The 22,987-nt window shown below is 36.0% G+C and overlaps 1 protein-coding gene across 1 annotated transcript in view; it reads right to left on the reverse strand.

Moving 5' to 3' along the window:
- DIAPH3 (diaphanous related formin 3) overlaps window positions 1-22,987 on the reverse strand; it is a 413,319-nt gene that overhangs the window by 234,407 nt on the left and 155,925 nt on the right. The window contains 4 exon segments of the mRNA XM_079902970.1: window positions 12,028-12,137; window positions 14,041-14,177; window positions 19,415-19,484; window positions 19,567-19,641. Of these exon segments, the coding sequence (XP_079759096.1) occupies window positions 12,028-12,137; window positions 14,041-14,177; window positions 19,415-19,484; window positions 19,567-19,641 (392 nt within the window).

Genomic DNA, 22,987 nt, shown 5'->3' on the forward strand with positions numbered 1-22,987 from the left:
AAAACTTGAAAGAGAGGGAAAAGGAAAACATATTTAAAAGAAAAAAAGAAAAAACTTATAAACAGCGTCTACCTTTCCAGTACACGTTCACTCAGCTGTAACCAGTTCATGTCAGAAAGTCAAGTTTAAAATGCTTTCTTTCCACTTCCTTGCCAGTCATTACCCAATACCCACAAATGTTTTTTTCAGCATTTTAAAAGATCTCAAACAGCATACAAATATTTAAATTAGCATACTAATTTAATTTCTCTACGTTCAGAGAAATTAAATTAGTATTAGCCACCAGGTTTCCAGGAAAAGATGCAAATTATAGACAACTCAAAGAAAGAAGCAAAAATAAACAACATAAAAATTAGCAGCAAATATCACCTAAATGGAAAGTTGATATGTGTAGAATAATATTAGCATGAAATTGAGGAGAAAGAGGGAAAAGAATCATCCAAATTATTCCCAGGAAACGTTTTAAAAGGCAATTTTTCATAAAAAGAAAACTAGGAACTGACTTAAGCCGAAAGAATGAATTTAATTCTTTAGGATCCCTTCCCAACTGTAACAGTAATTTGCCACTATCATGACCTACAACCACTCTTTGATTAATTTATATCATGTAAACATATGTCTACATACAGTAAAATGTATTGATTTACATCCTTACAGATAAAAAATTCTATAATCAAGATAAAGACCAAAGAGTTCCTTCTAGGTTTCTAATACATATATTGAGACATTTAGACCTTTTTTATCACATGATTTCACACTGGTATAGCATACCAGCATAAGTGGGAGCCAATCTGGCATCTATCCCATATAACTCAATTCCTAGAGACAGTAGAAAAGGCTCAGGAACTAAAAAGGTAAAATAGGACATGTTGCCTCCCCTAGTGAAGATAAGCAGGTTCAGTAACGCAAATATACTATGTACTGTAAGAGATGTGTTCAGTATATGATGAGAATGTGGAGACAGTAAATAAAAACAAGGAAAGCTGAGGAACAGTACTGACTCTTAAGGATTAATAGGGAGACAGCCAGATGAAAAGGAGGACCAAGATGTTTAAAGCAGAGCAGTTTACATGTTCAAAGATCTGGGCTCTTTTGCTGAGTTACAAGGAATTCAGATTTCCTGAGCAGTTTGTAAGGCGGAAAGTGGGAGAACAGGGGAAGGACCCAATAAAGATGAAGCCAGACAGAGGAGGCACAGCTTCATGTGCCGAATCAGAACTTTCTGACTCAGCTGGAAATAGGGGAAATCATAAAGGATTTTATGCAGGAGCGGCGATAATAGAGGTAATAGATTCAAGTTAAGAAGTTATCATACAGGTAGCTTCGTTGAGCGATGAGGAGGTCTTGAACAACATTTGAAAAACATTTGATGGCTGGGTGAACATGTGGTTGAGGCAAAAGAAAAGAATTTACAAGTCCTCCCACCTTTGTTGTTCAACTAGATAGGAGGTGGGACCATTAACGGAGACATAAAATGCAAGGAAAGAAACAAATTTCACAGGAGAATAGGATAAATCCTGCTTCTAAAATTCTGAGATTGAAATGTACATTAGGAATCATACATTCATTTAAGAAATTAGTGAATGCTGGAATATTAACAGAAGCTCAAGAAAATAATGAAATTGTGATATTCATCATAAAGAATTAATCACCATGTTCTGTTTGATTTTCCCAAAATGTAGCATATATGATCTCCATTAATTTGCACTAATTATGCCATACTAACAGTTTCAACAGCAGGCAAAAGCCATCTTCCTCTGGAACTGATGAGGGTAAGAAAACAAGAGTTTCTGCCCTCCTGGGAGCATCCTAACTTATCTGAAGGTTCTATCTTTGGGCACCAGACCTTCTCTGTTTACTAGCTCATGCATTTCATTCCTTCCAAGCCTGTCAATGATGTCTACTAAGCACTTCTTGGTGCTAGGGATGCAGCTATGAGATGAAAAAGACAGAAATCACTACTATAGAAAGAGAGGAGGCAAGACTGAATCCACAGTTTGAATTGCCTGGGCAATTCAAAGGCTGACATTTATTAAGCTAGAAAAAAAATCAGCATAAACAGAGGAAACAGGCTTGGGAAGAAAGATCAGGACTTAAGTTTTGGAGATGTTAAGTTGGAAATATTGTCTATTATTGATCCTCATCGAAAAAACTAGAAAAGGAAATTGGATATAGGAGACTCCAGTTGGAGAAAGAGATTACCATAGCATTTGTATGTAAAAACCAAGACCTTAGATGGAATCACCGAGAGAGTAGTAAAGAGAGAGAGAAGAGGAGGTACAAGAACTGGTTGGGACATTTCAATTGTAGGTTTTGATTTGAAGGTTGAGGAAATGAGTTAAAGAAAAGTAAAAAGCTGTCAACGTGGTAGAAGATAAATGAAGAGATTGTGGTGTCCTGGAAGAATGGGAGAAAAGTGTGTCAATAGGGAGAGTGATCAACTGTGTCAAATGCTCTAATAGGTCAAATAAGATAATTACCACTGCATCTGGCAAATTGGTGACTTGACGAGAAGTTTCTACAAAGGGACAGAACTGCTGCTGCACATGGAAAACATTTTCTTCTCACATGTACCATATGCAACCAGTAAATGAAAGCATACAATTAAAATTGGCTCTAAAATATTCTCCTTGCTCCAAATGTACCTTTATACTTTAGAAATACTGCTCATTAACCTTTGGTTTAAACAAGGCTTATAAGTTCGACACATCTTTAGGTGTTAGATATGTACTCAGTTCTAATGATATGGAAAGTAAATGCTGTAACCTCATTTGTTACTCTTGCCCCAATTATCAAAAAGGAGTCTTACATGAGAAAAGGTATTTTTAACATAACTTCTAGCTATAAAGATGTGTCTGCACACAGAGGCACACACATATCCAGCTAGAATTCGGAACAGTTGAGGATTTCCTCAAGAACAGCAACAGACAGAAAATGTCCTACAAAAGCTGAGACCAGCAAACCCCACATAGCCAAGGATTAGGAAAATAAGCAGACAAAACAGTAATTACAAATAGTGGGACAAACGTCAGCAATGTTGTAAACTAGAGGGGTAAAGACATATAACAGGGGACAAAGTAGATAAACTGTAAGCAAAAATCTCAAAGATATTCAATATGAGGGATAAAGCTTGTCAAAGGCAATCTTAAGAACAAGGCAAATGATCAAAGGAAAATCTTTAGAAGTAGAAAGAGGTTAAACAGCAAGACAAAGACACATGCTGGAATTGACATCACTTAATCAGCAAAGCAGCTTTCTGCCCTTGAAAATGAAGTGAGAAGGTTTCTTCACATGTGAATATGCATCACCTAAAGTTCCTCTAGCACACAATTTAATTTATTGCTGTCTATCACTATGTGCAACACAAACAGGAGAAAAAATAAACACTTTATGCATCTTTAACCTTTGGTTTCCAACCCTTTTCAGACAAACAAGTTTAAGTACAAAATGCCAGGTATACTAACAGCAGTGATGCTTGAGCCTCGAACACAGGCCTGTCCAGGTTTTGCAAAGACCACCAACACAGATGCTTTCTCCACGATTATGTGGAAGGAATTGAAAAGGTATCCAACAAACAGCAAAAGCAAACATTCTTTAGAAAGTTCACACTTGGTCAACATATTCATCCTGAATATAACATGTTTTCACATGTAAAATGATGGCTATACTACACTGAAAACATATCAGCTTCCAAAGCTAAATTCAGACTGGAAACAAGCACCAGTAAAGTACTTAAATAAAAATCCTATCAGAATCTGTTAATACTTACTATCTGGGCCTGGAAGACACAGGTCAGACCGCTATTCATCTTCTCTACCCCATAGCAGAAATCATCTGTCTCTCTTTGCACAATCAAATTCTACATTATCAAGTTAAAATGAGTAAATGATCCTTATAGAGAAATATCTTGCCTCCAGTGCAACTAAAGAAACTCCAAAGAATTTTAAAATCTCATGTGTTAATTCAGAATATAAACTAAAATAGACTACTACATTATGTAGACAAACACAGAAAGAGTGAAGTATATCAGCATATGTAAAGTCCTATAATTTTACTTATATTTCCAATTAAATATTCGGTAAATGAACACAGTGAGAGGACAAGTCAGAGCTTGAGGTAACTGCATATATTTCATACAGATGCAGAGAAATAAACTGAAGGATTCAAGAGGCCCTAATTTATATGAACAGGAACAGTTGGATTCAAGACAGAACTTGGATTTTTAAAGGTTTATTCAGACACTCCCCCTGAGACATCATGAATTTCTTCTGTGTTCTCCCATTTTGTTGAAACTCCTAGTATCGCAATTTTCATATGAAACATTAGCCAGCTATAAATTCCTGAGTATAAGCTTCTTAAGGACTTAAGCAGTGTATTTCATTCATCTTTATAGTTCTAATATCTAGCAGAACCCTGAACGGCAATCTCTGAATAATTAACTAATTGACTGGTTAATTATGAAATTTTGCAGTTACCTTGAGTCATGAATTAAGTGTATCTTTTTGGTGGTCTATCTATTGTAGCAGAAGTGAAAAAATGTATTACACAGACTCAGAAAATTGGCAGTATACTCTAGGACAAAAATGTTTTTTTTAGTTTAGTAGGTGTGTGCTCCACATGACAATATGAGTTCACGTTGGTGTATTATTTTACTGTTTCTTTAATGTTTATTAGCTTAATGGCATATTATTTACTAGTCCATTTTAATATGTTTAACAGTTTGATTCATATAGATACAGTAACCAAACTGCTGCAAACCTCAATAAAAGTAGTGGTAAAAAAAGAGAGGAATTAAAATAAATTGATCTCTGCATCCTTCTGGAATGCCCCAACAGTGATCCTAAAGATAAACGTTCTACTACACTCTGTATCCTTCATTAAATGTGCGAACGACTTACTTGATATTAAAAATAACTCTAGTTAACGTTGACTTTTGTGAGGGGGTAGGAGATACTTGAAACAAAAAGAAACAGTAAATCAAGATATGACTATTCATTATAGGAAGACCTTCGTTTGGTTTCGTGCAAAATTAAACTTGGGTACATTTTGAGCATTTAAGGGGTAAGGGAAACAAAACAAACAGAAGCTAATAAACTTGGCTAAATTCAAAAAGGCATTGTAACTGATTTGTTTCAATGTCATATTTGTCGATTATTGCCAAGTAACATATTTCAAAGTACAGAGTACTTTGTACTACTACTCTGTAATATCATATGAACCGAAATTAGTGAAGGTTTTGTTCCATTCACTCAACATCAAGGTACAACAAACGCACACCTTTGTGTATACAGGAACAACACCAGGAGCATCAGGCTGAAGGAAAAGAAGCCAAAAAGGTGACAGAAGGAGGTGCAACAGTCTGCTCTCTGCTGCCAGGCAATTCTCTCTGTGTCTCTGCATGTATTGCAAGTAGAGGTACAGATGGTTTTCTTCTGCAAGACCTTGACAAGGATGTCTGTATAGCAAACCATCTTGGAAGACAGAGACAGCATCTCCCCTCCAGAGCAAAAGGGAAGGCAGACCCACAGCCCATTCTGAAAGATCTGTGTTCTCCAAGCTCCTGTAACACGACCTGCCATTGCAGCCATGTCTTCAGACAGTCCCTCCAAAATAAAGACTGGACTCAATTATTTCCTGAACTGAGAACCCAAAAATTTATCAGCTGGCTGGGAGGCCTTGTTGAAAGCACTGTCACCTGGTAGCCCCAACTGATAGAGATCCCAATTGGGGGTCCCCAACAACTATAAACAACATGTTCCTTCCAGGAACACCATGTGCACCTTCAAAACTATGTATCTTGTGGGGAAGCCAGGCATTAACATGCCTCTCTCTCCGAAAACACCATGACTTACACCACAGAGGTGCTCATAAGAGATGCTCAGGTGTGTGAGGAAACAGTACCAGCACACGTACAGCCTCAGACAACTGTGGCCATCTCTCCACACCCAGGCGAACTTTGGTTATTCTGGGGAGTTTCCTGGAGAGAACACTGATCACTACATACGTGCACCTGCAGACAGTTATCCCTACGATGAGTCACTGAATTAGAACAGATGATACGAAATGTGTCCCTGGTTTTAGCTGAAGTAATCAGTGACACTGCAGCAGCCTTGCAAGGCACTCAGGTCAGCTTTCACTCACTGGCAGGGTTGTTACAGATGAAAGAGTTGCCCCAGATGTCCTCCTTGCTGAACAAAGAGAAGTCTGTGCAATCATTAATACCTCAGGCCGAGTGAAAGAGCAACAGAAGAAGATAAGAAAGCCTCCTGGTGTCCTAAGATAGACCCTGACGGTTTACAGGGTTTATTCAGCTGATGGGATCTGGGACCTGGAAGGCATGCCTGAGGTCAGTACTGCAGGGCAGCCTCAACCTGCTGCTTGGAGCACTGCTGACCAGCAGGCTTAATTAAATACTCTGGGAGACAAATGGAATGGAGCTCATCACAGCCTGTATCAGTCAGAGTAACTGCTGCCCATGATACCAGACTTGGATTCTCTAAGCTCAGGGTGTCGTCCCTATAACACAACCCACTGAAACTGGAAACTGGAGTTGACAAAGCTGATACCTGAGCTACTGCTATGGCTGTGGGTAACTGAAGTCCTTTGTTTTTGACCTAGGAGTTTGTGTCTTTTGACAGCAGCACCCATACAAGTGTGGCAGACTAACACAGTAGTTTACAAGTAGCATAAAACCACAGATTCTTTGTGTTCTTGACACTCCAGGAGTCCAGGAAGACACCATAGGAAGGGAAGGTACAGCGTGCCGTCACTGAGGACACAGATGCAGAGGAAAAGTCAAATAGCCAACCCCCAAAAACTCCAGGATTCCCACACTTTGATTCCTTTCCTGACAAAAATCTACCACAATCCCATCAGCCCTATGCCCAACAACATGGGTTTGAACAAACTCTTTAGGATCTAGATAATGCTTCAGACACTCTAGCAAAGTATGGCTCTAACAAGAGAAGAAAGAAGACACACATAGAAAGAAAAAATAATAATAAGAGGATAGAAATGAAAATAACAATGAAAATCAAAGTGTGACAGATACTAGAGATTGGTGCACTCACATTATTCCAACCCTCTTCTAAGGAAGACCCAGGCAACACAAGGAGCTAATCACACACATGAAGACTGGACCCTATCAGAATCAGAGGTAGTCACATTATCTTCATCATTATTATTAGCAGACTTAAGTAAATGTAACAATCCTCCCTTAAAAAGTACTTTGAAATAAATATACTTTGCACTAAGAGAAAAATGAGGAATTTTTTAATTTTACTATCTCCCATTTTCTCCAATTTAAAAGCAAACAATTGGTTTCTATTTTATTCAGAGACAAACAAACAAGTTTTATTTTTAATTTCATTTGCTAATATCACCCCTGACTAGTACATTTTAATAAATGCAACTTAAATAGCTAATGGAATAAAATGGGTACTTAGAGCAATAGCTTTATGGGAAAATTGATAATCAGCTAGTTCTAAAATATTTTTTTATTTTTGTTAACTTTAGAAACACCCAGAGAGAAAAGTATTTAGATATTACTAAAGTACTGCTTGATCATTTTAAAGGAAATAGAATTAGCAAAACCAGAAAAGAGAATCTACTTACTTTTTTCCCCCTAAGTTAGCTATCAGGAAAACAATAACTTTACTCTTAACTTAAGCTTGCTACCTGCTAGCTATTTCATACATTTGACTTAACAGGAAGAAGAAACATCCATTAGAGTATAAACACACAACAAAATGGTTTAGTAGGGAATATTAGAATTGAGAACAATTCTTTGAATTGTTCAATTGAGAACAATTCACAAGAAATGAATTTAAATGATGCTAAAATGACCTTTCACTTCTCACTGAAAATTAAACTTTAAAAACTATATCAAGAAATTATAGTGTTTATAGGACATCAAAAAATAATGACACTACTAAGTGTAACAGAAAATATACTTAATTACAACTTAAGCAATTAGTTTCATAAAAGCTAATATAATCAGCCACCTGTATCCTGATAAAAATTCTTCAAGCAATTTCCACAGCTGTCCAGAAAGAGGCTGCTGCTAGCCCCTCCTCTCCACCCTTAATGCCTTAACACTAAATATGGCAAATAAGCCGTCATTAAGAAAGAAATCATCCCCACAAATATTCACAGTAGCATTGTTCACAATAACCAAAAAGTTTAAAACAGCCCACATGCCCACCACCTGACAACTGATAAACGAAATGCCGGATACCATACAGCAGCATCATATATGGCATCAACAACAACCACAACAAAATGAGGCTCCGATACATCCTACAGCATGGATGAACCTTGAAAATACTATGCTAAGTGAAAGAAGGAAGAAAAGACCACATACTCTGTGATTTCACTGATACCAAACATCTGGAATACAAAACTCTATAGAGGGAGAAAGTAGAGTATTGGCTGCCTACAGCTAGAGATAATGAGGGCACCGAGGGGTGACGGCCAGGGCACGAGGGCTTTCTTTTGGGGATGATGAAAATGTACTAAAATTGATTGTGGTGAAAATTGCACCGTTCTGAATATACATAAAAACATGGAATTGTACACTTTAAATGAATAAATTTTATCTCAATAAAACTGTTAAAAAAATCATTTCAAAATTATATCAATTCTCTAGACGAATATATTTTCATTTCTTCAAGTCTTACTGTCTTCTATGGAATAGTAATCTTAATTTATAGTTTTTAATTAATAGTTCTTTTTATCATATTTTATCGTAACTATAAAGTTATTTTTCCATAACTTAGCACCTTCAGTAAAATCAGACTAACTACCCATAATAGAAATGAATAAATTTACCCAAGAATTTTTTTGACTCATGTAGTTTGCCTTCAAGTTCATACAGTAATCAGGATTTTAAAAGACCAGATAGATTTAGTTTAATGTCTGGTAGCCAAAACAAATTTAATATGCCAAATAACCAAGAATTTTAAGGTTGCAATAGTCAAACTTTCCAATTAATGAGTCAATCATGTCATTTACCTAGGCAAAACTTGACTTTGTTCTTAAAGAGCCCTTCTTTATCCTTTCCCTCACAGCTTTCAAACATCAAATGATGTAATAATGTTGTAAAAAAAGTTGGAACCCCAATTTTATCAAGATTTTTTAAACTTTTATTTTGAAGTAATTATAGATTCATTGGAAGTTGCAAAAAAAAAAAAAAAAAATACGTACAGGTTGGTCCTGAGTACTCGTCACACAATTCCTCCCATTGGTAACATCCTGCATCATTATAGTACAATACCAAAACCAAGAAGTTGAAATTGGTACAATCCACAGAGCTTTTTCAGATTTTACCAGCTTTACACTCATCTGTGTATGCATGTACAGTTCTATGCAATTTCATCACATGTATAGATTTGTGTAACCATCACCACAATCAAGATACAGAACTGCTTTAATTGCACGACACTCCTTCCTGCTATTTATTTACAGCCACACCCAACACTTTCCCGGACCCCAATCCAAATCTTTGGCAACCAGTAAAGCAGTAAACTGTTCTTAGAGAACTGTTCTCTATAATCTGGTTATTTCAAGAACGTTATATAGGGCTTCCCTGGTGGCGCAGTGGTTGAGAGTCCGCCTGCCGATGCAGGGGACGCGGGTTCGCGCCCCGGTCCAGGAGGATCCCACATGCCGCGGAGCGGCTGGGCCCGTGAGCCATGGCCACTGAGCCTGCGGGTCCGGAGCCTGTGCTCCGCAACGGGAGAGGCCACAACAGTGAGAGGCCCGTGTACGGCAAAAAAAAAAAAAAAAGAAGAATGTTATATAAATGAAACCACACTGGGCAACCTTTTAGGACTGGCATTTTTCAACAGTGTGTAACCTTTTAGGACTGGCATTTTTCAATCTGCATAATTCTCTGAAGATTCACGCAAGTTGCGTTAAGTCAGTAGTTCATTCCTCTTTGATGTGGAATAGTATTATATGTACGGTGTACCACAGTGTAACCATTCACCTGTTGAGGGACACGGGGTTGTTCCCAGTGTGGGGCTATGACAAATAAACCTGTTATAAAAATTTGTGCATGCATTTTTGTGTGAACATAAGTTTTCATTAGCAAGTTTTCATTAAATGCTGGGTTGTATAGTAAAGTATCAATTTTAATATCAACACTGGTAATGTTTCTTTAAAAAATGAAGATCACATTTAATCTCCACTGACTTTATTTTTTTAATTTACCAAAATTACTTTTTAAAGCTAGCGTTTACTGAACGTTTCTTCTAATGAACCAAGCAGCGTACTAAGCATTTAAACCTATATCCTATGTAATCCTTGCATCAACAGTGAGCTAGGTACTGAGATTATTGCCATCTTACAACTGCGAAAACTGAAGTATAGAAAAGATTTGGGAACTGATCCAGAGTCACTAAAGCTACGATGTGAAGAGCTGGGACTCAAATTCAAGCCTGCCTGACTCAGAACTCTATTGTTTTCATCATTCCTGTAACATGTGTGTCATTAAATACAAAAAGTATGCATTAGAACCAAAAGGTCTTTACTTAGGGAATAAACTTTACATGGGACTATTACATTTCATAGTGAGATTTTTAAACTAGACATAATTTCTAATAAGCTGCACAAATTACCAAAATTAATCTAATAACCTAATGGTATTTGCACAAACACTGTGCAAGTAAAAGTTACATGAGTACTAGAGGAAAACCCAGATAAAGTAATTGTTCAGCTTTTCTCTACACAGTTTCTTTTAGGCTCACGCTTCATTAGTCCTGTGGTGAACAGGAAATCTGGGGCCAATGAGAAATGAGAAGGAAAGGGAAATAAGGGTAATGGTAAATGGATTAACAGACCCCAGCCCACCGAGGAACTGAAGGAGCAGGGTTGAGGTCAGCGGTGGACACAAAGCCCAGGCCCCCACTCCCAGATGTGGAAGGAGGAGCTCTTTTCCAGAAGCTCCAGGAACTGGACCCACGCAATAGTGACCATACACGTACTCAGATCTTCAAGTCTGCATACTGTCCCGAGAAACCAGTCACACAGGGTTCCTCACCACCATTCACAAACACTGTCACCAGAAGCAGATTCACAAAATACCGTCTTCAGAAATGTCATAATAAATTATTAATATGACAGTCCCTAACATTTTCTGATTTTTCATCAAATACCATGTTTATTTTTTATTAACTTAACACTAAGATCTGGCTTTTCCATTCCTACCACAATGAGAAACAATTAAATGGCTAAAGTACACAGAGCTTTCAAGTAAAAATTAAAACTATAATATTTTACTATTAAGTGTGAAACAGATTTACTTTAGCTATTAGCACCTTGGTTTCCAAATTTTATTGCACATTAGAATCACCTGAGGATCTTTCAAAAATCCCAATAGCCAGGTCCCAACCACACCAATTATTCTTTTTTTTAATTTGAAGGTAGGAATCAGTCATTGATAATTCCTTAAAAATACTTAGGTTTGATTAGCAATGATTGTAACAATAGTTCCAGCAATAAAATTCTTGTGTCTTTAAAAAAAAGGGATAAATTAAATGAATATTAGACATGCAGCTTGGGTATTACAGTGTTTCAAGTCTAAATGTGACTTTTTGGGAGTGCTTAAAAATCTCTGAAAGAAAAAAAAATCTTTGAAAGGATTTTTCTAAGTGTATCTTGGTCTTTTTACTCATGGACACTCTCAACTTTTCAGATATAAAACTAATACAACGAAAAGCCACAATTCACTCAATTGCCTAGACTTCTTAAAAAATTATAAAAATCAACAATTGAGATAACAATTCATGGACTAGGATTATATATTTCACAGAGAAATCTAGTAAGTCAACTTCTAGGAACCTAAGGAAATAATTATAGGTGTACATAAATTTGTATCTATAAGATAAATTATGATATGTTAGAATTCTGTATTTATTTAAAATGCTATAAAATATTAAATGGCATGTGGGGTTTCATACTACAGTATTAAATATAAGTCAATCAGGAAACAGTTACAAAAAACAGTATGAATGATAAACATGAAACCTACTTGCAATTGAACTGAATTGTGCCGAAGACCTTCCACAATAGAAGAAAATCTGTCAATTTTTCTTTCTTCTCCAGATGATGTTAAAGCTTCTAAAACTTCTTCAAGGCTATTGGAAAATTTGAAATTATAAAGTAAATTACAAACAGCAAATAACCCAATACAATAGCTTAATCTACTAAACTCCAGAGTGACTACTCCTAGGCAACCAATAACATTTTAAAAGTAGCTTACTGATCATATAGCACATATCAAGCATGACCTATGTTACATGTTTTAATTCATTTATTCCTCATAATAACCCTATGATCATGTTTATTTACCAAGCATTTATATAGTACTTACTACACATCAGGCACTATTTAAACCAGTTTACAAATATTAACCATTTTTAATGTATATAATTCTATGAACTCTATAATATGGGATAATTATTTTTATCCCATATTATAGGTTAGGAAACTGAGGAAGAAAAAGGTTAAGCCATTTGTCTAGGGTCTCAGGTCTACTAAATGATAAACCTGTGTAGTGAGCACTATATAAATGCTCTTAACCACTATAACCCTACTCTGTCTTGAGTATAAATAAATGAAGCTCTGGTGCCCAAAAACATATAGTACTAAGGAATTACAGTCAAATATAAAGAATAATGGTTATGCAAGAAGTATACTTGCTACTTCTTTAAAGAATGCTTATGCTAACAGTACCCAGCATACTGTAAAAGCTCACACAGTTTGTGGACGTAGACACTTTAGTCCTAAGAGTTATTTACTCATTTTGATGACCTATCCTGAAGTCAAGAAATAATAAGAATAATATGGAAGTGGAGGAGGAGGAGTAGAAGAGGGAGGAGGAAAAAGAGGAAGAGGATTAAGAAAGAGAAGGTAAAGGAGAAGGACAAGAAGAAAGGAAAGGAGGGAGGAAGGGATAGGGAAGGAAAAGGTAAGAAGAGAAAAGAGAAGAAACAAGAAGTAAGGGAGAGGGGGGGAAGAGGAAGGAGGGAAGCCAAGGGAGGAGGATGGAGGAGGAGCAGAAAGGAGTTGGGGGAGAACAGGAAGTATCTTATGTGTCGACATTAAACTCACACTTAGGTTTCTGCACCAAAATTAACATGGCCTTTTTAAAATGGGAAAGTGCAGAAGCTGTACGCCTGGCTTTGCAGCTGGGACTGCAGCAGGCACGGCCTCATCCAGGGATACACACTATAGCTACATATGGGGGCAGAGGGCCGGGGCTGAGTGGTGCCTGTTGACTCTCCAACTAAGTCCAAACTGAGCGGCGCAACAGTCATCGGCCCCACAGGACCTCTACATGGACAATTTTTAAATGTGTGCAGGAGGTTTCACTTACAGGGCTCTGCCTACCCTTATAGGAGGGAGGGCCATTTCTGTTTGTTCTTTTGGTTGTTCAGCTTGTATATCTTTATCATTTATAAAAAGTATTTTAAATAAATTTTAAATGCTTTCTTGTAATAAGAACACTAATCTTCCTTAAAAAGAAAAACAGGTTTATTTTTATTTATCTTTTAATATGTATATAATGGTCTTTTAGTTACAGCTCTAGCAATTGTGGATAATGTCTTTAAAGTTAAAACTTTAGTATGTACCTTACTGTCAAGGACCTTGCACCCTCAACCATTACATTATCAATTACACACTTATTATTGAATTAATTCTATCCAATAAATAAATAAGAAACAGAACCAATTTGTATATTTTTCAAAGTCTCCATTTAGAATATTTATTTAGGTTTTGAGTTCAGAACAGTTTAAATATAATGAAGAAATCCACTTTTCATAGAAACATGTTAGCCCATAACTACTATATTGATTAAGAGAAAAAAATTACTACTCAAACATTTCTGTTCAGCCAATATAAATCTAAATCACCTGCTTAAGTATAGTTCATTTTTTTAAAGTAAATTCTAGACTAAAATAGAATAATGAAAACATTATATGACTCAAACTGTATTAAATTATTATGTAATGAGAGAAATAAGTTGAGAAGACTTACATGCTTTCCTCCCCTACAATGCACACTGCAGAAAGGAGTTTAACCACATCCGTCATCATACTGGGCTTCTCAGGATCAATGGCTCTGGCTAACAAAGAAAGACTCCTCTCTTCACTCATAATTCTTTCCAAGCCATACTACAACATTTTGGAAATAAGAGGTTAAATTTTAGTGGTTAGTTGAAAAAATAGTGCCCTGAAGGAAATGTAGTTATTTTTAAAATGTTTATAAGATAATACACGTGTACATGTAGTAAAGCCAGAAAATATAAAGAATGCATAACATCCTAAAAAAATTCATAGAAGTATTCCCTTTACATTAAGAACTATGAGAATCAATCAAATATAGATAACCCCTCAAAGGTAATTTTATAGCAATATGACTGATAATTACTAAGATAGATAAGTGGCCAACTAGAGAAAGAGAGAAGCAGTGAGGAATACTGAGATTCCCAACAGGAACATACAAAATGAACAGACTGATACTGAACCAGACACTGAGGCCGTGAGGAGCTCTACTGGGAAGGAAGGTTGGTAAGAGGTACCACAAATAAATGCACAGATCACTGTCCCAGAGAAATATAATGTGAACCACATGTGCAATGTAAAATTTCAAACAAAAAGTAAAACTGATTTTAATAGAATTATTCCGATATACCCAAAATATTATCATTTTAACATATAATCAATATAGAACATTTATTGATGAGATATTTTTACTTTTTTTTTCTTCCTAAGTATTCAAAATCTAGTGTGTATTGTACACTTACAGCACATCTCAGTTCAGACTAGCCACATTTCAAGGGCTCAGTAGCCACATGTGGCAACCACATTACACAGTGCAGGCCTAGATAGTAACACTTAGTTCATGAACAGGCAAAAGCTGAAGGGTGATTCGGGCTGATACCATGTAGAAACTGCCATAAGAACATGTGTATTCTGATCTGAACGATATTTTGTTATCAGAAAGACAATGCAGTTGTAAACACATTATATAAATGGAATGATTTTGAATGAGGCCAAAGTTTGCTACTGCCAGGATGTCACATTCAATTGGAAGATGGGAGTTATGTTAATGACTTAGTGTTTTGATTTAAGGATGTATACATCTCTTAGGGTCTACTCACAATTTATGGAAGATAAGTATCAAATAACAGAGGATGAATAGAAGCAATAAAACAGTACTATTTATCTACCATACATCCCAGAGGATCCTTTTAAAGAGTGAGAATTTAGTTTATTAGAATTACTACTAAGCACTAAAAAGGAACTTAATCTCAATTACAGACCTACGAACTCAAAATTAGCACTAGGTATTGGTATCAAAGTAAAATCTATAACAAGCTTAAATCCAAATGCTTTGAATGTTATGAATGTTATGAAAACTTATTTATAAGTTTCCTGTCTTGTATATCGCATTTACGTAAAGAAGCTTCACACTGTGGTGAAATATTGCACTTGCTTTAAACCACTATCTAAAGAACACAGGTACAAAGGAGGAAGTACAAACAGAAGGGTCAAGGGCCCCAGGGTATGATTTTTGAAGGGACTTCTCTGTCCTGTTGGTGACAGGGAAACGTTTACAAGGAAACAGCTAAACCAACCAGGAAATGCTCACTTTTGTGGTACTCTGGGCTGTTTCATAACTGGAAACAAAGAAAAGCAGGCATGGGGCCAAAGACTACAATATGCCTCGACAATCATTCCAGGGAATTGTCAGAGTTTTGTAATGTACCACTTAGACCCAATTCAAAAAGTCAATCACCCAATGATTACCAAGTACCAAAGGGTTAGCTCTGTCCTAATAAACCTGAGACTGAGTAAAGCTTGCCTTCAGCACTTCCTCCTTCACTTCCCCCACTCTGGGCTGGCATGAGCCAGCACCTGCCCTTCTGGAATCAGAATCCTGTGGCTCCTCCAGCCATTCAAAGCAACTCATACTGATTTCCTCTAAGGGATACCACCTACCTTCTCTGTCAGGCCCTCTGACCCTAAACCATGTGTCAAGAGTGGAACAGGAGCATTCTCTGATCTCCTAGTTTCGACCAGTGTCCTGTGAACTCAAAGCTGCATCACTGGCAATATTCTCTGACTTCACTAATGGAAAATTGTACGGTGCTCATTTTGAGACTGGAATGAGGCCAGGTTACCACTACTGTATCTAGAATTAAAGACTGAACTGCTGCCTACTTGTATAAAATTAATCATTCAATTATTTAAAAAAACAAAGCAAAACTAAACCCGTTGACTCTGTGAGAGAAATAGTCAACTTACCAGTGATGGCACTTAAAGTGCATTAAATGAAGGCTATTAAAAGGTTAGAGAGATAGTGACCAATTTTGGAAGGTCTGTCTCTCCACTGAATGTCAAGGATCCACTCCAGAGTTTAGGAAAACTCAAATTTTCTAAACTGAGGACCAGTGATAGGTTCCCTTTGCATTCTACTTGAGGCCTATTATTACCTCATAGAACTACAGGCCACTGAAGGTGTGTTAGGCAGGAAAAGGTGAATACCCTAAATCCCTGTGTCAGATGCCCTACATGAACATTGGTGCTGAATGACTACCCACGTTGAGTTAATACCAGCAGCAGAGATAACGTAGGGAGGGGGCTGGCTTCAGGAAAAAGGCACCCTCGCTGGGGGTACACACCTTAACACAAAAGGTTAACTGGCCAAAAAGAAACCCCTGTTTTGACTACCTCTTAATTTAAAGGTATTTAACTTTTCATCTTAACTTTTATTTTCTTCCTAATAAATACTCAAAATCTTCTTCTATTTAAACACTATTATAAAGTTCAATTTAGTATTATAAAAAAATTCAATTTCATACAATGATATAAGATTCACTCATAATATCAATTATATGATTAATTACTAGTACCAAATAAGGTACTAGTACATACATTTTTTTCTCTTAAAGCCTATATTTTTCATCATTCAATGAACTTTTATAAAGACTGCACAGTAAGGTAGAGGAAAAACCATCAACCAATCCTGGAAAAAATATATTTACCAAAAAATTTCACATATAATTATGTTTAGAATTCAGACATTATAATTCCACGTATCAGTAACTTTTTATTCATAGCAGCATGACAGTAATAAATGCAAATGGAATATATTCCAGCTCCACATAAACTATAAACAAAATAATCCATTATTTAACAATAAATCACATTATATTAATTAGAATATAAATACATAAAGTTTACTCCCTTTCCAATTCAGTCTTAAACCAAGTAGGAATATTATCTTCTATATACCACTTCACTTTAACCATGACATTCTTAAATTCAAATTATGATCCAAATACCCCGTGCCCCTTTGTTTTGGAAAAATGTTCCTGGGTTTTCGCTGCTCTTAGCCTTCCCATCACCAGTGAAATTTCCAGTTGCTATATTCTTATTTTAGAAGCCCCCCCACTCCACCTGAAAGCAAGTGTTATATACTCAGTGTGAAAAGATGTCTCCCTATGAGCAATTTGATTCCTTTATTCACTCACTCTTAAAACATACTCTACAAAGGTTACATAATATATCTAAAATCGAATTCTCACAAAACAGTGAGTTCAGTACAGAAAGTACTTGTGATTTCTACATCAGATATTTTCCCTGAAAATCGTATCTGATTGGAGGAAGCAGGGAGGTGAAAAATATTTCATTGGTTAAAAATAGAAAACTCCAGAAAATGATGAAAAATCCATAAATAATTCAATTAAAAAATAATTATAAAATATAAATATTTGCTGAATTTAATAAAAAGAAATGTAAATGTCAATAATTTAAGTACAAGTACTTAAATACGAAGCTCTCTAAAAGTTTATTTTAAAAATGAGGATAGGGTTTCCCTGGTGGCGCAGTGGTTGAGAATCTCCCTGCTAATGCAGGGGACACGGGTTCCAGCCCTGGTCTGGGAGGATCCCGCATGCCGCGGATCAACTAGGCCTGTGAGCCACAACTACTGAGCCTGCGCGTCTGGAGCCTGTGCTCCGCAAAAAGAGAGGCCGCGATAGTGAGAGGCCCGCGCACCACGATGAAGAGTGGCCCCTGCTTGCCACAACTGGAGAAAGCCCTCGCACAGAAACGAAGACCCAACACAGCAAAAATAAATTAATTAATTAATTAACTCCTACCCCCAACATCTTCAAAAAATAAATAAATAAGGATAAGGCAAAAATATTAAAAATTAAAATTAATCAGAAATACAGTTTTGCTATAAAACACAAATCATCACCCAACATAGATAAAAGTTCCTCTCCCGCTGTCTAATGAATGAAAACACCTATCATTACTGCACACATCATGAGATAGATATGATTAGATGTTAGAGCTAGAGACATGGCATGGAATAGAGCTAATTTCTGCAATTAACAGTATGAAAAAAAGGAAACACAGTTTGATAAACCCAGCTTCAGTACAGAGCATAAACCATTTCTCTCTTCTAATATATCCTCTTTAAATATTCAAACTGCAGACCTGTCATATTATATTTGGTTTCAATATTACAGTTGGCTCTTGAACATCACAGGGGTTAGGGGCACCAACTCCTCATGCAGTCAAAAATCCGAGTATAATTTCTGACTCCCCCAAGATTTAACTACAAATAGCCTACTCTTGACCAGAAGTCTTACCAATAACCCAGAGCTGATTAACACGTATTTTGTATGTTATATGTATTATATACTATATTCTTACAATAAAGGTAGAGAAAAGGTTATTTTAAAAAAGCAGAAGGAAGAAATAATACACTTACAGTACAAATATGTATTTATTTTTAATAATCCACATATAAGTGAACCAGTGCAGTTCAAACACATATTGTTCAAGGGTCAACTGTACTTGCATTAAGCATCATTGTTCCTCCACCTCTGGGACCTGTTCATATCTGTTCACATTAATTTCATTAAAAATTTAAATCTCTAGACTATAAAAATGAAGTCTTTCCAACTTAATTCTTTGGTAATAAGTATTACTGCAGACCACATTTAATAATCGTTTATGATTTCAAAGCTGATTCATGCTATACTTCTGAAAATTAAAAGAGAAGACGGAAGGGAGAAAGAGAAGGGAAAAAAAAGAGGACAGATAAGGATGTAGAGAGGTAGGGAGGAAGGACAGGAGGAAAAGAAAATTAATCTGCGCATGAAGGGTTAAGCACCAGAAGAGGATCTATTCATCCCCAAGTTTCTCCTGTTGAGAGAGTTGATTTGACAGAAAACTAGAAATCAATACTTCAATATTTTTTCCATTGTATACTGAAGAGCTTATCAAAGCAATGCATCAGTTTAGTGCAAATTCTATATTACATAACTCTTCTTTCATAAGAATTTCTGTAAGAACTGATAAAGAACAACTACAATTACCTATGTACATACCTGGGTGTTCATCAAGGCCTTTAGACACTGTATGACTTTGTGCTGATTCTTCTTTATCATTTTTTCTTGTCTGCATAAAAGATATCAATGTTGGAATCATCACTGGACATGCAAATGTAGCTTAATTAGAAATAATGATTAGCAATACTTACATTTTGCCACTAATCAGCTTTTCCAAAATGTCCAGTAATAATCCAAGCCCCTCATGTCCAAAGCTCTCCACCCAACTGAAAAACAGAAGAAAGGGTAGTCATATATTAAGTCAGTATTCTAGTTTGGAATATCACAATAACGCTATATACTCACAAATATTTTGCACTTGTTATATTCTAGTCATAAATACAATAAAAGAATAACACTATGTGTAAAATCATTCATGATTCATAATCTTTGTGAAAAAAGGAGCGATGATGTGATAAGCCAGTGATGTGCTGAACCCAGCTTGCACTTGGCTTGTGAGAGCTGAGTGTGCCCAGCTCTTCCATGCCCCATGTCCATTGACATCATGTTAGTAGCTTAAAACCTGCCATGTTGGAAGTATTGACACTACAGAAATCAGCAAATGCTGCCAATCAGAGTATCCCCTCACCCAGAGCTGGCTGTTAAACATTTAACAGCACACCACTGGATAAGCCTCACTCTGGACTATTCCAAAGAGCAGAAATTGGGCAAGGGAGCAATATTTAAAGAGAAAAGATTCCGGTCTACATAAAGAAAAAGATTACTGGAAAAATTAGTCAAAATATTGTAAAAGCATGTTCTAGGAGAATTTTCCAAACCACTAAAATACATCTTTATAAATGTTAACAACTTATTAAATTTCAACGTTCAGTTGCACTTTTAAAAACAGCTTTATCATTATTTTTATTTATTATTTATTTATATTTTTTTGCGGTACACGGGCCTCTCGCTGTTGTGGCCTCTCTCGTTGCAGAGCACAGGCTCCAGACGCGCAGGCTCAGCGGCCATGGCTCACAGGCCCAGCCGCTCCGCGGCATGTGGGATCTTCCCGGACCGGGGCACAAACCCGTGTCTCCTGCATTGGCAGGTGGACTCTCAACCACTGTGCCACCAGGGAAGCCCTATCATTATTTTTAAATAAATATTTTCATCTTGACCCAACCACCTCTATTCCATTAAACCCATTAATATAATCAAAGTATGTATGCAATTAGGATAGCAGTGCCAATAGTCAACAGCTCACCTTGATTATAGGAAAACCACCTTAGGACAAATCAGTGTTGATTTGGAAAGCCTAGCACAATAAATAAAATAATGTTAACAAAAAGTCTTCCAAAAAGCAGAGGAAAGAAAAAGATATAATATGCTATATATGTGTATTTCTTTGTATGTATGTGCTTGTATACATATTTGTTTGTATGTATGATTTTATGTGTGTATGTGTGTCTGTGTGTAGCCTTTGAAAAATGGAATATTAATAACAAACTTTCATCCAATAATCAAAAGCAGGATGTTATATAAAGAATAAAAAATTTAAGTCACATACCAGCTTATAATGCCATTTTCTTACTTAAGACACAATATTAATTCCTTAGAAAATAAGAGTAAACACCAAATGTAATATATTTGCATGAAAAATAAAAATATTATTTTAAAAATTCCAGGGACTTCCCTGGTGGTCCAGTGGTTAAGACTCGGCACTTCCATTGCAGGGGGCGCAGGTTTGATCCCTGGTTGTGGAACTAAGAGCCCACATTTTTGGCATGGTGTGGCCAAAAATTAAAAAAAAAAAATTCCCTCTTCTTCACTTGTACACTTCTGTGAACATGGCTTAATCACCTACAAATAGTCAGAGTTTCTGATTTTAACCACCCCCCCACAAAGAAAAGAATTTGCCATTTAGATTGGCAGACTCATCTCAGACTATTTTACTCATCTCTTCTCTATGAAAACCACAGAATAAGTAATTCAAGAATGCACTTAAACAGGAAAGATACTCCATGTAAAAGAAAAGACTGAAGATCACTACTATAGCTAAGGTGAAGAAAAAAGTTCAATATAAGTTGGTGTTTTCAAACCAGGATGCTACTTCAAAAGTTAAGAGTTTACTCTCCACTATCAGCATCGCACAGATTACTTGTAGGCATTTCAAATCTTGCTTTCATATTTCATGTAAACGCCTACAGCATCCCACTTAACTGTTTGCCTTGTTGACATCCAATTCTGTATTTATTCTTATTTCACTTGCAACAGGGAAGCTTGAAATCAAACATGCAAGGAGTAATTTGAACGTTTTACTTGGGCTGGAACTGAGATGTGTGGACCGACTGTTCATCAGACCCTCCTGTCTTAGTACCTCACAGTAAGACTTCAGTATTTTGTTTGAAGTGTTTCTCAACAATCTCTATATTCAAAAGTATATCCATTAAGATATCGTAAAGCTAATATAAATGGTTTAGGATTCTTCATACTGCTATCACCTTCAATCATCATACAGAATAAAGTTACTATTCCTAAAACTGCCTTATAACAAAATACACAAAGTATTTTAAAATTATGTTAATGTAACAAAAAGATTTTCTTGCACATGATATGCTCATGTTGGAGCCCACTATAAAATTCAGGAAGCATATCAATCCAGGTAAATCAAGTCTGAGTAATAAATAATAGAACACAGCTATTTTGAAGATTTATCACCCTATTATAACAACTATTTAACTACACAATACTGGGATCCACAGAATTTCTCAAATCAACTATTTCTGGACCCACTAAATAACTCTCTTCTACAATGCAGAACATGAGTCATTAAAGTAAAACTTATGTCCACTCATGCATATTACATATGAACTAATTCTCTATAAAAGAAACTTACTAAGGTTGAATGTAAAGAAGCATTATACCCAGTTACTTTACACTACAACCTTTTAACTCACGGTGGGAATTAATTTCTTGACAATGATAATATCAGAGAGATTGGCAACAGCCTTCTGAAAGCCAGACTATACTTTACATCATAAAACATATCAATAACAAGGAAAGTCAGACAGGGTGCAGGGAAAGGAAGATAAGATGCTTGATAACAAAAGAAACACTAATATGTAAACATAAAAAGAAAGCTGATGAAAATACTTAGTGAAAAGGTAATATTATAAAACAAACTAAATGTGCATAAAAAGTTTCCATGTTTTTCTTAAAAATTTGCAAGGCCAACATATTCTTGTATTAACAAGTTATCATTCACAAACCCATTCTCTCAAAACCCTTGCCCTCACCCCTATTATTTTCAGCAATGTTATTTTTAAGAATAGGAGCAAATATCATTTCCTATCTCTTCTGGAAAAGATGTTCAAGATAAAAAAGTGATATTGAGTAGACAGGTCTGCAGTGCTGACAGAGGTTTATTAAAATCGATAGCTTTCTACAGAAGTGAAAAATTTCTCATCATCAATGTAAGAAGCAACCTGGAAAAAAATTATCAACTGATCTATAAATGATCAATATTCAGGAAACAAAATCTATGCTATTTATTCTGTGCCTGACAGCATAGTGCCATAGGGCATTATGTGGTTTAACTAAAACACCTGCATTCATGGATGAATAAGCACTGGG

The sequence above is a fragment of the Stenella coeruleoalba genome (assembly GCF_951394435.1).
Source record: "Stenella coeruleoalba genome assembly, chromosome: 18".
Taxonomy (NCBI): Eukaryota; Metazoa; Chordata; class Mammalia; order Artiodactyla; family Delphinidae; genus Stenella; species Stenella coeruleoalba.